Here is a 15,240-nt window from a genome sequence, read left to right as displayed (position 1 = left end):
TCACAAATAAATAAAATAAAATAAAATAAAATTTTTAAAATGGCATCTTAATTTGCCTTCTTTTGACACAGATACAATTTGTTTATATATTAAAACACAGGAAAATTCTTTACTTACACACACACACACACACACACATTTCTTCCTTTTTTTCTTTTTTTTTTTTTCTTTTTTTTTTTTTTAAAGATTTATTTATTTATTTGATAGACAGAAATCACAAGGAGGCAGAGAGGCAGGCAGAGAGAGGAGGAAGCAGGCTCCCTGCCGAGCAGAGAGCCCGATGCGGGACTCGATCCCAGGACCCTGGGATCACGACCTGAGCCGAAGGCAGAGGCTTTAACCCACTGAGCCACCCAGGCGTCCCTCTTTCTTTTTTTCTAATAATAAAAAGGCCCTTTGGGGACGCCTGGCTGGCTCAGCCAATTAAGCATCTTCTTTCAGCTCAAGTCATGATCCCAGGGTTCTGGGATGGAGTCCTGCATCAGGCTCCCTGCTCAGTGGGGAGTCCGCTTCTCCTTCCACCTGCCACTCCCCATGCTTGTGCTCTTTTTCTTTCTCTCTCTCTCTGTCTCTCTTACAAATAAATTTTCAAAAAGGTCTTCAAAAAAAAAAAAAGGCCTTTTTCTTTCCCCACTTTTGAAAGACAAGTGGATCTAAAATATACAGCCTTTCCTTCTTAAAGCTACAGGGGACAAATGGCAGCACTAGTAAAAACAATAAATGACTATGAATACTTCTCCTAGATATTGGGAGTAACAGGGAATGGTGGGATGGTCTAAGTGGAGAGCACAAGTCTCTCTAAAAGGGACAGGTGCTCCCCAACTCCAGCTTCTTGCAGCCACGTGCTAATGTAATGTCAGTGTTCTCAGAACCTTCAAATCTTTCAACACTGGAAATGTAGATTTGTGCACGTTTGTGTGTTGACATGAAGCTGGCTGGGATCGACCCGGGCATTGGGCTCTCTGCTCAGCAGGGGGCCTGCTTCCCTTCCTCTCTTTCTGCCTGCCTCTCTGCCTACTTGTGATCTCTCTCTATCAAATAAATAAAATCTTTTTTAAAAATGCTGAAAGAACTATGTCATTTATTATTTTCTTATTTAAAAACATTTTTTAAATTTGACTTATTTATTTGACAGAGAGAAAGAGAGAGCACAAGCAGATGGGATGGCAAGCAGATGGAAAGGGAGAAGCAGACTCCCCACTGAGTGTGGAACCCCATGTGGGGCTCGATCCTACAACCTTGAGATCCTAACCTTAGCTGAATCAAGAGTTGGACTTATAACCAACTAAACCACCAGGCATCCTACAACTTTGTCACTTAAAATAAAGAGTGAATGGATAGGGGTACCTGGGTGGCTCAGTGGGTTAAAGCCTCTGCTTTCAGCTCAGGTCATGATCTCAGAGTCCTGGGGTTGAGCCCCATGTCGGGCTCTCTGCTCAGCAGGAAGCCTGCTTCCCTCTCTCTGCCTACTTGTGATCTCTCTCTCTATCAAATAAATAAATAAATAAATAAATACATAAATACATAATTTTTTAAAGTGAATGGATAAAAACACTTTTAAAGAAGTGATTTTAGGGGCGCCTGGGTGGCTCAGTGGGTTAAAGCCTCTGCCTTTGGCTCAAGTCATGATTTCAGGGTCCTGGGATCCAGCCCCACTTCAGGCTCTCTGCTCAGCAGAGAGTCAGCTTCTCCCCCTCCCCTCTCTCTGCCTGCCTGTCTGCCTACTTCTGATCTCTGTCTGTCAAATAAATTTTTTAAAAAAAAGTGATTTTAGAGATTCTTGTAGAGATTAGTAGTAGAGATGCTAGTAGAGATTCTCTATTAGAGATTTTACACGTCATTCTCTAATCATTCAATAAAATTTCAAATAATAAAAAGATTTTAAAAAACATAAATACTTGGAAAGTAGCATACTATTAAATAGTCTTTGTATCAAAGAAATCAGAAGTGAAATTACAAACCATTTAAAAGATGATGAAAAGGAGAATATCTTTGACCAATGAACTACCATTCTAGGAGTTAAAATTGTCCTCTGGGGAAATTTTAAAGCTATAAATGACTTCCTCATTAAATGGGGTTGTTTTTCTTTTTTTAACTTAGAGGAATTATTTATTCAAAATAAGGGAAAAAAATAAAAATGAAAAAATAGTAGGAAGCAGGAATTAATACAGATAAACTTAAGAGTAACTTTAAAAAATAATAGCAAGGATATATAAATACAAAATCTTGTTCTCTGAAAGAACAAGAAAATAAAACTAATTTTGGCAGAATGGAGAAGGATGATGAGGGTTGAATTAAATGTGTAGGATCACAAATAAGCAAAGAAATATAAAAGAGCTTTAGTAAACTGTGAAAGAATATCACATGCAACTCCATGACAAGAAATTTAAAAACCCAAAGAAAATGAATGACTTCTTAGCAAGGTATAAATCACAAATTATAAAAATTAACTCCAGAATTAGAAGTAATAGAAAATTTGAATAGATGAATCACTATAAAAGAGAAAAACTCATGTGTGTATCTATATGTGATATAATGTGAGCATGAAGAAAAGAATAGTAATATATCTTGCTACAGACTGTTAAGATTGTATAAATTACATTGCTAATATAAAATTATATTGCTAAGATGTGGAAAATAAAAAGAGAAAGATTAATCAAAACATGACTATTAAAAAGTATCAGTATCTGGGGCACCTGGGTGGCTCAGTCCGTTAAGCACCTGACTCTTGATTTCGCTCAGTTCATGATCTCAGGCTTGTGAAATCAAGCCAGGTATGGAGCTGTGCCAGGTATGGAGCCTGCTTATGATTCTCTCTCTACCTCTCTCTTCTCTCTCTCTCTCCTTTAAAAAAAATTGCTTAGACTCCTATTCCTTTCTCTTCTGCTGTTTTAATTTTCATATTACCATTTTACTGAAGTGTTGAGAACTCTTAAATATTGTCTTTTCAAGTTTCTGAAATCCACCTTAGTGTTCATAGTAATAATAGTAATTACCATCCGACACTTAGCACGAAGCAGGCAATATGCTCAATAATTTACTACCATTATCTCATGTAATTCTCAAATCCTGTGAGGTAGGTACCAATTAGACCAATTTAACAGATGAGGGAACTGAATTTAGAGGAGTGTGTTCTCTTAGTACACTCTATTGCTATAAAACTAATCGTTGAAAACCCCCAACAAAACAAACTACAGCAAACTGGCAATATATGCAATGAAATAAAGCAAGGTAACTCGTTCATTCAATGACTATGCGATATCACCTAGAGGTGCCCAAATTTTGGATCAAATAATGCCAATATTTATACAATTTGTAGTACTGGTAATCATAAGATGCTTGCAGACAGCAAAGGGTAAATAACATTCATATAGTCATATGAGGCTGAACACACCTGGGTGACATGGAAATAAGAGAAATTTTTTAAATGTCTAAGCAGTTTTGAAAAAATAGGATGAATAATTGTTAGAATGCAGGCTAAGTTGGTATAACAATGGCCCCAAAATAAGATGGCTCAAAGAAGATCAGAGTATTTTTTTTTTTCTCAATTAATTGTCTAGACATAGGCTTCGCTTTGTTCTGTGATCCTAAGCCCCCAAGTTCCTTCCATCTTGTTGCTCGAATTCTCAGCCTGCCTGGTTGAAGGCAGCAGTCTGTCTTCCAGCCCATATGCAGAAAGAAAGAGAAGGAGGAGAGAGCAAACCCAATCTTTTCAAACCATGCTTTCTCAACAAGAACAATATCAACTTCAAGGGGGCAAAAGCTGGTTCTTGAGGAGTAGAAGGGCAAAAAAATTTTGTAGATAAAGCACATATATTCATATAAAATGTATAAACAGATATACAATGTATCTGTGGTATTAAATTTAATGGAGGAAATTGGGGGGGTGGAGCCTAAAAAGGCTCCCCATGGCAGTGACTTAAAAAAAAAAGTTGAGAAACTGTGTTAAAGGCAAGAGGCACCTGGGTGGCTTAGTCAGTTAAGCATCTGCCTTCGGCTTGGATCATGATCTCATTTAATCAATGGGTTAGGGGCGCCTGGGTGGCTCAGTGGGTTAAGCCTCTGCCTTCAGCTCGGGTCATGATCTCAGGGTTCTGGGATCGAGCCCCGGCATTGGGCTCTCTGCTCAGCGGGGGGCCTGCTTTCCTCCTCTCTCTGCCTGCCTCTCCGCCTGCTTGTGATCTCTCTCTCTCTCTCTCTCTCTCAAATAAATGAATAAATAAAAAATCTTTTTAAAAAATCAATGGGTTAAATAAAATCTTCAACATATGTAAATTTCATATTTGTCCGAGAATCATGATTTTTACCAGTCTTTAAAATTGTCTTTCAACAGCCCATATATATAGGACAAGAGGTATTGGTTGGGTGATCTTATCCAAAATGAAAAAGCACAGACCAGAATTACACAAACCAGGATTCAGATCCTAGCTCTCTGATGCACTTGGAAACATTGCACTTCATACCTGCAGAAACACACCACTAACACTGCAGTTTCTATGAACGAGGCTTCACTGCATAGCACTCTGCACAGGTCTGCCCACGGTGGCATTGCCTCTTCCTCCGAAAGAGCAATCTGTGTACATGGCATATGTCCTAGGGGACAGCCTGTCCCTTGTCTTTGCCTGGTGATGGATGAGATGTTTTATGAACTAATAAAACATCTAAATGTGCTTCACTGTCAGAGTTGAGCAAACAGCACAGGAATAGAAATGAATAAAGGAAAGAGATAAGAATGGCCTTTAAGCCCCCTAATGGCACTGTCCAACAGAATGTTCTGTAATGATGGAAATGTTCTAGATCTGTGCTGTCCAATACAGTAGTCAGTACTCCCCATGGGTGGTTATTGAGCAATTAAAACATCATTAGTGTGACTGAGGAGCTGAATTTTTAATTTTAATGTAATTTTTATTAACATATTTAAAGACACGTGGCTAGTGGCTACCATATTGGACAACACAAGTATTGATACTAGTAGAAAGACACATTTCTAGACTCAGAAAAATGGGAGATGTAGTCTTCTCCAGCTTTTTGATGCAACATATTTAAAAAGCACTGATAAGATCTTATTCTTTTTTATGACTGAGTAATATTCTGTTATATATTTTATATATATTTATACATATAATGTATATTATATTACATAATAAATAATATACTATAATCTAATAAAATATTATAATACAATATAATAAAATATGTATATACATGTATATATGTATATATATGTCAATGGACACTTGGGTTGCTTCCATATCTTGGCTATTATAAATAATGCTGCAATAGGAGGGATAGGTGAAATAAATAAAGGGGATTAAGATGTACAAACTTCCAGTTATAGAATAAATGAGTCACAGAGATGAAAAATACCTCATAGGAAATATAGTCAATAATATCATAATGACATTATATGATGATAGATGGAGACAGCACATATCATGGTAAGCGAGGAGTAAAGTATAGGATTGTCAAATCTATATATTGTACATCTGCAACTAATATAATGTGTCAATTATAATTCAATAATAAAAAATTACAACATATACAAACTAATAAAAAATAAATTAAAACCATTGAGATTCCAAAGAACTTTTATTTATGTTGGTTATACATACAAGTATCATTATCTTAAGAAAAAAAGAAATTTAAAAATATTCATTAGTCCATTTAGAAATAATAAACCCATTATTTTATGGAAAAATAACTATCTTTTCCAAAACAAAAATTGGTGACAAGAGTGGCACCGCTTTATATTTCTGCCTTTAGGCTATTATAATATCATATAGCCTCTGGAAAACTCCATTGTATGTTCATAAGAAAAATGCAAATATTACATCATTATTATTAGGGAAAGCATCTCAGGAACTTTTCCTGAGGCACTTTGAGAACCATTCATCTAGCTACAGGATAAGTAACAATAATGCTTTACTGATACAAAATGTCTAGATACTCCCTTTCCTTAGGGCCACTCTTCAACCCTGTTGTAACAGGCAGATGCAGAGAAGGTGAGAGGCTTTGGCCTCCAGGTTATCTTTCAAGGGCAAGGATAGGACACGCCAGGAATCAGAAGATAAGGAGATTAAGTGAAACCTATGGAGTAAACTGTGGGACGCTTAGTCCTGGTGCAGAAAAGAATTCTCATAGCAGGCCTGAGATTTCTATCCTTTGAAAGGTCTGCCTGCAAAGTTAACTCTTGGCTGGAATCTGGGAACTTTGATTTCAGAAAGGATACCACCATTCCCTGATAAGAGTTGTTTGTCATAGCTTGCACAAACACTGTAGTTCATGCTGAACACCTGCTTTCCCCGGGAGTCTAGAATTTTGGTGCATGGTAGGCAGAAGGTGGCTATGTGAACAGTCCCCGGTAAAAATCTTGGGTACAGAGTCTCTAATGAGCTCCCTTGTTAGACAACATGTCACACACGTAATCACAATTCAGTAATGAAGGGATTAAGGACATCCTGTGTGACTCCACTGGAAGAAGATTATGGGAGGTTTCTGCCTTGTATCCTCTGGACTTCACTCCACGTTCCTTTCCTTTTTGCTCATTTTGCTTTGAAGCCTTTCATGAAAATAAATCATAATTGTGAGTATGACCATATGCTGAGTTCTGCGAATCTTCCTAGTGAATCACTGAACCTGGAGGTGATCCTGGGGACTCTTGACACAGTCCCTTTCATTGGCCCTGCTCCCAGAATGTCAACACCCAGGATTATATCCCACACCACAGAGAACTGGAGGCTTTTTTCTGAAGAAACTGAAAGATGAAGAGGGGAAAAAAAAAAAAAAAAAAAAGGATGGCAAAGGGTAGAAACAATGCAAAACCCAAAGGGAGTTCCCAAGATAAAGCTACAATGAATATCTTTTTAAAAAAATAAGAAAATAGGGTGCCTGGGTGGCTCAGTCATTGAGCAGCTGTCTTCAAGCTCAGGCCATGATCTCGGTGTCCTGGGATCAAGCCCCGCATCGGGCTCCATGCTCAGTGGGGAGTCTACTTCTCCCTCTGTGTCTCCCACTCGTTCTCTCTCTGTCAAATAAGTAAATAAAATCTTTTTTAAAAAAAAAGAAAATATACTGTGTTTATAAAAAATAGAATGCTATAAGAACAAGAAAGAGCAGTATGAAATTGAAAATATAATAAAATGAAATTCTGAGTAAAATGGCTAGGAAACAGTGTGGAAAACTTGCCCAGAGAAGTTGGGGGTTAAAAAAAAAGAGAGAGAAAGAGATGAAAAACAAAAAAGAAAAGATAGGGTAATTGAAGGATCAATCTAGGAGGTCCAAAATTCTAGCTAAGAAAAAAAGAGAAGAGAATAAAAGCAAAGGAAGAAATTATTAAAGTAAATTTTACCACACTACAAAAAACACAAGGATCCTACCAAGTGCAGAGCACAATGGATGGAAAAAAGAATCCCATCAAGGTCACCAAATTATTAAATTTCAGGATACCAAAGAGAAGATTATAAAAAGCTTTCAGAAAGGAAAAGCAACCCATAAAGGGATATGAGGCTTAATGATACCAGATTTCTTCACAGTTAATACTGACAACAGACATTCTAAAGTTAAATATTAATCATTCTGAGGAAAAACCTAGAATTTCATACTCAGCCAAACTATAATTCAACACCCCAGCCATGAAAAAGAACATTTTAAGACATACAAGGACTTTGAAGATTTCTTTTTTTGTTGTTGTTGAAGATTTTATTTATTTATTTGACAGAGAGAGATCACAAGTAGGCAGAGAAGCAGGCAGAGAGAGGGGGTGGAAGCAGGCTCCCTACTGAGCAGAGAGGCAGAAGGCCCAATCCACTGAGCCACCCAGGTGCCCCAAAGATTTCTTTCCTTTAAAAGTAACTGGACTGGGGGGCACCTGGGTGGCTCAGTGGGTTAAAGCCTCTGCCTTCGGCTCAGGTCCTGATCCCAGGGTCCTGGGATAGAGCCCCACATCACGCTCTCTGCTCAGCAGGGAGCCTGCTTCCCTTCTTCTCTCTCTGCCTGCCTCTCTGCATATTTGTGATCTCTCTCTGTCAAATAAATAAATATAATCTTAAAAAAAAAAGTAACTGGACTGGGATGCCTGGGTGGCTCAGTCAGTTAAGTGGCTGCCTTCAGCTCATTCATGATCCCAGGTTCCTGGGATCGAGCCCCATATCGGGCTCTCTGCTCAGCAGGAGCCTGCTTCCCCCTCTCTGCCTACTTGTGATCTCTCTCTGTGTCAGATAAATAAATAAAATCTTTTAAAAAAAATGTAACTGGACTAAGTGCTTGAGCAGAACAATTGTGTCAACCAAATCAAGTTCTAGGTAACATGATCCAAACCAGGAGAGAGGTAAACCAGGATTATAGCTATGCACCAAACCTAGAAGACTTTATCTTTATCTTTCCGTCCTTTTTTTAAAAATATATTTTGAAGATTTTTATTTATTTATCAGAGAGAAAGAGAGAATGAGGGGAGAGATCAGAGGGAAAAGCAGACTCCTTGCCAAGCAGGGAACCTGATGTGGGACTCAATCCAGGGACTCCAGGATCATGACCTGAGATGAAGGCAGTTGCTTAACCAACTGAGCCACCCAGGTGCCCCTACCTTTCAGTCTTTCTATTCAGAATTCCATTTTGACTATCATATGTTTAATTTCAGAGAACTCTTTCTAGTTCTCTGATTGTTTCTTTCCATAGCATCCAAACCCTATTTCATGGGTACAATCTCTTTTCTTAACTCTTTAAATACTAATCTTTAGGTTAGTTGCAAACCTAGAAATAGACAAGATGTATGTGAAGAATGAGACCTATAGGAAGGAAATCTTATGGAAAAAATGAAGCTGACAGAGTCTTGTAATTGAGCATTTGGCAGCATTTGAGTACTTGGAAAAAGCCAAAGATTGATAGAAAATTAGGTAAGTGAAAAAAATATCTTTATCTTTTGGCTCAAAGGCTAGTCATGTTTACCTAATCATAAAAATATAAAATCTAACTACTGATTTAACTAAATGTCAAGATAAAATCTCAATTGAGAGGATGGAGGAAGTGGAAGTAGAACAGAGAGAGAGAAAAAAGGCATTAAATCTTCATCATAAAGTATCAATTCTCAATTTATAAAAAAAATAAAATAAATAATAACTAAATCATTTAAGTTAGGAAGTAGTTATAAATTATACTTTCACTTTAAGACTTTAGGAGGTAATGGGACGCCTGGGTGGCTCAGTTGGTTGGGCAGCTGCCTTCGGTTCGGGTCGTGGTCCCGGCGTCCTAGGATCGAGTCCCAGGTCGGGCTCCTTGCTCGGCAGGGAGCCTGCTTCTCCCTCTGCCTCTGCCTGCCATTCTGTCTGCCTGTGCTCGCTCTCCCCCCCGCCCTCTCTGATAAATAAATAGAATCTTTAAAAAAAAAAAAAAAAGACTTTAGGAGGTAAATACTACAAGAAAAAATTAAGAGTTGAAAGTAATTGCCTCAACAACGAGAAACAAGGACTTAAGACAAATGAATGTGTGTCTCATATTTTTGTGGCAACTGCTTTATTTTTAAGAACTGCTTTATTTTCTTCAAATATATATATATATACATATATGTATACATTCTAAAATTAATTTAAATAATAATTTAAACAATTTAACAATAATTTAAATAAATCAAATCATTAATTTAAATAATTAAATATTTAAATATATACATTTAAAAATTTTACTTCAAAATGTATATATTATATATATATGTATGTGTATATATATGTATATGTATATATATGTATGTATACATACATACATATATATATTTGATTTTAAAGTAAAATTTTTTTTTTAATGGGGCACCTGGGTGGATTAGTTGGTTAAGCGACAGACTTTGGATTTCATTTCTGCTCAGGTCATGATCTCGGGAGGGTGAGATTGAGCCCCAAGTCAGGTTCCGTGCTCAGCACAGAGTCTGCTTGTCCCTCTCCTTCACCCTGCTTGTGCTCTTCTTCTCTCTCAAATAAATAAATGAGATATTTTTAAAGGTAATTTAATACTATTTAAACTGGAAGTTTTTACAATTCCATATGCCATGTTCAAGTACACTAAGTGGTTTCCTCTTCACTCAGCAAGAGTGCCTTATACTCAACAACCCAACCATGAAGAAAACTTACTTTGTTTTGCTTAAGGTCCTTCTCCTTTCTTTATACTGTCTCTATGTTCTAACCACTTTTTTAAAACAACCTTTTATTGGGGCACGTGAGTGGCTCAGTCAGTTAAGCATCTGCCTTCAGTTCAGGTCATGATTTCTGGGTTCTGGGATTAAGCTCCACAACAGGCGGGGAACCCACTTCTCCCTCTCCCCCTGTCTTCCATTCTCCCTGCTTGTGCTCTCTCTCTCTGTCAAATAAATACATAAAATCTTAAAAAAAAAAAAAAACTTTTATTGAGGAGCTATGTACTGATATGAAAAAAGTCGCCATGGTACACTGTTGAATGGAAAAACCAAGGGAAAAAAATGGCAAATATATCCAAACAGATCTATTTAGACTCAGGTATGCATAAAATATCTCTAGAATGATAAGCAGTGAACTAGTAATAATGCTCACCCAGGGTGGGAGAATTGGAGAAATGAGAATTGAGGACATGAGGTACAAGGGAAAGAGGGAAACTTTTCATTGTATAATTTTTGTTTTACATTTTGATATTTAACCCTGTAAAATCATTGTCTACTCAAAAATATTTTTTTAAAGATTTTATTTATTTATTTGACAGACAGAGACCACAAGTAGGCAGAGAAGCAGGCAGAGAGAGAGAGGAGGAAGCAGGCTCCCTGCTGAGCAAAGAGCCCGATTCGGGGCTCAATCCCAGGACCCTGGGATCATGATCTGAGCCGAAGGCAGAGGCTTTAACCCACTGAGCCACCCAGGCGACCCTCAAAAATATTTTAATTTTAAAAATATACCTCTTTATAATCTTTATCTTGGTACAAAATTACAGTCATTTTACACATTGAACTCTCACATTTATATGCTGACTTGAGAACTTAATTACCAGGCTTTTAATCATTATATAAATTAATCTATTAAGCTGTATTAAAATAACTAAGGCTCAGATAAAATAGAAAGAATAAATCTTGGGGATGAGCAGGGACATATGGATAATCCCCATTTATCTCTAGGGATTTGATGATTATTTCAAAGACAGAATGGTTTCAATGCCTACTTTCATAAATCTAGTCTTTGCTTTTTTCCTTCTTTAATCTTAGCTCAAAGGTTTTTAAAGTTTACCGTGCAGAAGAATTTTTCTCAAAATGACAAGGTTGAATATTAAATCAAGCATAATCTTTACTACACTTCAGAATCATTTTATACTTCTTTTAACCAAAATGGAAAAATATTCATACCTTTTAAGTATTTTTTTACCCTGTATTATATTATGACCATCTTTTGATTTTGTCAGTTTTTTTCTACAACATGACTAGTAATGGCTACATTTACATTGTATTAATATATTGATCCTAATATATTAATATATTAATTAATATAATACAATATCAATATTGCATTGTATTAATATATTAATATAGTATAATAGTAATCATTACATTGTATAGATATTCTCTTACTTAAATTATTTTACCATTTCCCTATTTTGGGACATTGAGTGTTTTCAAAATTTCACCATAATGAGCAAAATCACAACAAATACCCAAATAACTAACCCTATGTACATATCCATTATTATTTCCTTAGAATAAATTCTTAGAGGTAGAATTCTGGGCCAAAATATATCAAATTTCAAGAATTTTAACAACAATGGGCAAAATGGCCTCCAAAAACCTACTTAACTGTTAATAGGAAACTAAATATATGTAAGGGAAATGACAGGATGCTTTAGATTCAGTGTGAGTCCTTAGGTACCCGAGTGAATCCCCAAATCTCAAGCTGTGAAATATTGCACACATAACACATCAAAAAGTCAAAAAAGAGGGTAATTAACCTTAACATTAAAACCACAGCTCTTGGGTGCCTGGGTGGCTCAGTGGGTTAAGCCGCTGCCTTTGGCTCAGGTCATGATCCCAGGGTGCTGGGATAGAGCCCTGTATCAGGGCTGCCTGCCTGCCTCTCTGCCTACTTGTGATTTCTCTCTCTGTCAAATAAATAAAGTCTTTAAAAAGAAGAAAACAAAACAAGAAACCATAGCTCTTACACGAATGCTGCAAGAAATGTAGAGGCTTCAGAGAAAGGGGGGGAAAGAACTCTTAGCAATGACAGACACATCACTGAAAAATGGCAGATTCGAGTTCTCAAAGCCCTTCAATTTAATGTCATTGTAGAAGTCATAGTATCTCCTGTTAGTTATAACATTCAAAATTATTAATGCATTTTTTGTCATCACATCCATATCTTAAGGGAGAAAAATGCCATAGAAGTTTCTGCTGGTGCTGATATTCCAATGGAGAAAAATAAAATAGTTAACACAACCAATAAGCCCCACACTCCCTGAGGTTGCATATTCAACACCATAATTTAACACTGTTCAAAATTTGGAGCCTGAATATATACATAGTTATGGACCAAAGCAGGCCTAAGTAAACTGGGAAAAAATAAACTTTCAAAATTGATGACTCAAAACACTGTACGTGGATTTTTCTCTTATTTTTCTGCATTTTGCAAATTTTCCTCAATAAAAGAAAGTGCATAAACATACATTAAGAAAGCTAAAACTTATCTAGGAAACAAAAATGTGAGTGTTGCATTCAAACCATTACCCTGACATCAAAAACTATTTTTTAAATGAGATACAGCATATTATAAAATTGTAGAAATCACAAGAAACATAATGTAACTTTCTTTTTTTTTTCATAATGTAACTTTCTTAAAAAGAGCAATCCCTACAAGTTCTTTAAACCATGATATTCTCACAGATCAAAACTGAGTAAGTTTTCCTTACTACCACAAAATGTCCCCAGAGGCCAAAGGTAAAAAATCACACCTGTGATAACTCACTCAGCTCTCCTCTCTAAAACACACTTAAGGTTCAAAAAAAATTTTTTTATTGCAATTTAAAAAGCACCTTTGTTTCAAAAAGAGGGAAAAAACCTTAAAGTTCAAATAAGAAGTTACTAAGAATCCCGATGGCTAGGGACAGCGAAACGTTACTCAAGTCCTTTAAGCATATGCAAAAAAAAAAAAAAAAAAAAGGAAAAGGAAGAAAAAAAAGATCTATAGAAAAGATGAACTAAGGGTGCCTTTTGATTTTACAAAACAATTCATAGCAACATCCACAATTGTAAAAGGGTGTATTTCAAGTACATACACTTTTCCTAATTACTAAATAAAATAGAGCAACATTTTTATTTTCCAATCCCCAATAAGAACAATAATTACAGTATTCTCCAATCTCTGATGTGCTCTCATTAAAAAAAAAAAAAAAATCCATAATCCTCTGATCCTTGGAAAGCAGCAAACTAAATTCCAGCACCTTTTCCCTCAAGCCAGGAACTCCTTTCCCTAATCCTTATGGAATAAGAAATAGACACTCCTTTTCAATTTAAACCAATAAACGGGGTCTTGGGAAAGAGCAGAGAAAGCTCAAACAACGTCACCAGAACGTAGATCTAGAAAGGAGCGCCAAGAAGCATGACAGAACACTGGACGTTCGATTCTGCAAAATGTCTCTCTTTGTCCTCTCTGGACTCCCATCGACTTGCACAAACGCCACAAAGATTGGGAGAGGGCAACACAGCACAGATACGGGGTTGTCAGAGCAATTCACTTAACAACTAACTCTAAGCCTCGATTCAGTCTGCTCCAGATAGAGGACCGCACGCGGACTCCCGCCACAGAGCGAAAAGAGCTGATGCTGCTACAGAGAACGAGCTCCTGGGCGCCCCCCGCCCCCTTCCACCTCCCCTGGCTGGGATGTGACCAGTATCCTAACAGGTATGCAGCTCGCCTTTCTGGGGGCTCTCGGAATGTACAAATCGCTGCAACAAACAGCCGGCCCCGGCGGGCGTCCTCTTGCCCTGCCAGGACAGCGCGACAGCCTCCTGGAGCAGGGACAGCCCGGAGTCTGCAGGCGGAGCTGCTGTCAAGCGGGCTGGGGGCGGAGCCGCCAGTGCTATTTACACCATTCCCAAGTCTGGAACCTGGTTATGCATGCAGTTGTGGGTGAAAGCAAATCAAACCGAACTGGAAAAGCAAAATCCCTCAAAACGGATGACTCAAAAAAAAAAAAAAATTCAAAACACTATCCACGGCTTCCCCCCCCCCCCGTACTTTGAGAAATTCCTTTCATTAAGAAATCTATTACTCTAAGAAAGCTCAAACTTACTATTTAAGTTACAAAAGTGTCAACGTTGCATTCAAATGACGACTACCCTGCGATCAAAAACTACTTTTGGATGAGATACAGTGTATTATGCAATGCTACAAAGTAATTTTTTTAAAGAGCAAGCTTTAAAAAAAAAGCTGCGGCTTGTCGGATCTGTTCCTCTGATTGAGAAGCGAACACCACACTGTTGGAAGACTCATCACCGCGGCGCCCGTGCCCCTGCAGTGTAAACGATCGTTTACTTAATCGTGCTCTCTCAAGACCCGCCCGCACAGCGCCGCGTCCACAGAGCCTGTCCAGACCCGGGGTAAAGCTGCTAGGACCGCGAAGCCAGCGACAAGTGTCCGTGAAGCCTCCCACCGCTATTCGCTGACCGCCCGAAGCCGCCGCACACACAGCTTGGGCGGCGCTTCAGATTGGCCTGCTGGAGAGGTGACAGTCAAGGAGGGGAGGGAGGGAGGAAGTGGAATTTGAACCCGAGCCCCGTGACACGAGGATGCCTGGGCACCGACCCTGCCGGCCCGCCGGCTCTCGCCAGCCCACCCACTGCCAATAGCCCCAGAGGACGTAGCAGGTCGGGGAGCCTAGGGGGCGAAGGAAGCGCTCACCGCCTCAGATGGTCCGAAGCCTGCCGAGCTGCGGTGGTCGCGGAGACCAAGCTCTGCACCGTAGCGCCTACTGCAGCCCGGGTTGGAGCCCCGGCCGGAACCGGATCCCCGGGCATCGCCTGCGGCTACCACAGCACCCCGGCTGCTGGAGCAGCTGGGCGCACGCAGCTTCTTGGGCCGCGGGGCACTGGGCTCCCCGGCGCGCCCCGCCCACCCCCGAGTAGAGCCAATGGGCACAGAGCGCGGGAAGCCGGGGCGGGGCGCGAGAGGCCCGGCGGTCCCGCAACGCAGCCTGCTGAGAGGTTCTCGCCTACCCACACAGAGCAGCCCCGCTTTCCAGGTCCCTCTCCTC

At 38.8% G+C, this 15,240-nt stretch overlaps 1 protein-coding gene across 4 annotated transcripts in view; it reads right to left on the bottom strand.

Annotated features, from left to right (window-relative positions):
• ZNF638 (zinc finger protein 638) overlaps nt 1-15,037 on the bottom strand; it is a 133,260-nt gene extending 118,223 nt beyond the window's left edge. For 2 of the 4 annotated variants that reach the window (XM_059188008.1, XM_059188007.1), the window contains exon 1: nt 14,889-15,037. In XM_059188008.1, coding sequence (XP_059043991.1) covers nt 14,889-15,004 — 116 coding nt within the window. In that variant the 5' untranslated portion in view covers nt 15,005-15,037. The remainder of the gene's footprint in view (nt 1-14,888) is intronic. The other 2 variants (XM_059188005.1, XM_059188006.1) reach the window with 2 other exon arrangements.
• Between the last annotated feature and the right edge of the window lie 203 nt (nt 15,038-15,240).

The sequence above is a fragment of the Mustela lutreola genome, chromosome 9, assembly GCF_030435805.1.
Source record: "Mustela lutreola isolate mMusLut2 chromosome 9, mMusLut2.pri, whole genome shotgun sequence".
Classification (NCBI taxonomy): domain Eukaryota; kingdom Metazoa; phylum Chordata; class Mammalia; order Carnivora; family Mustelidae; genus Mustela; species Mustela lutreola.
Note: the sequence above shows the minus strand (reverse complement) of the source record. Positions and strands in the feature narration are given on the sequence as shown.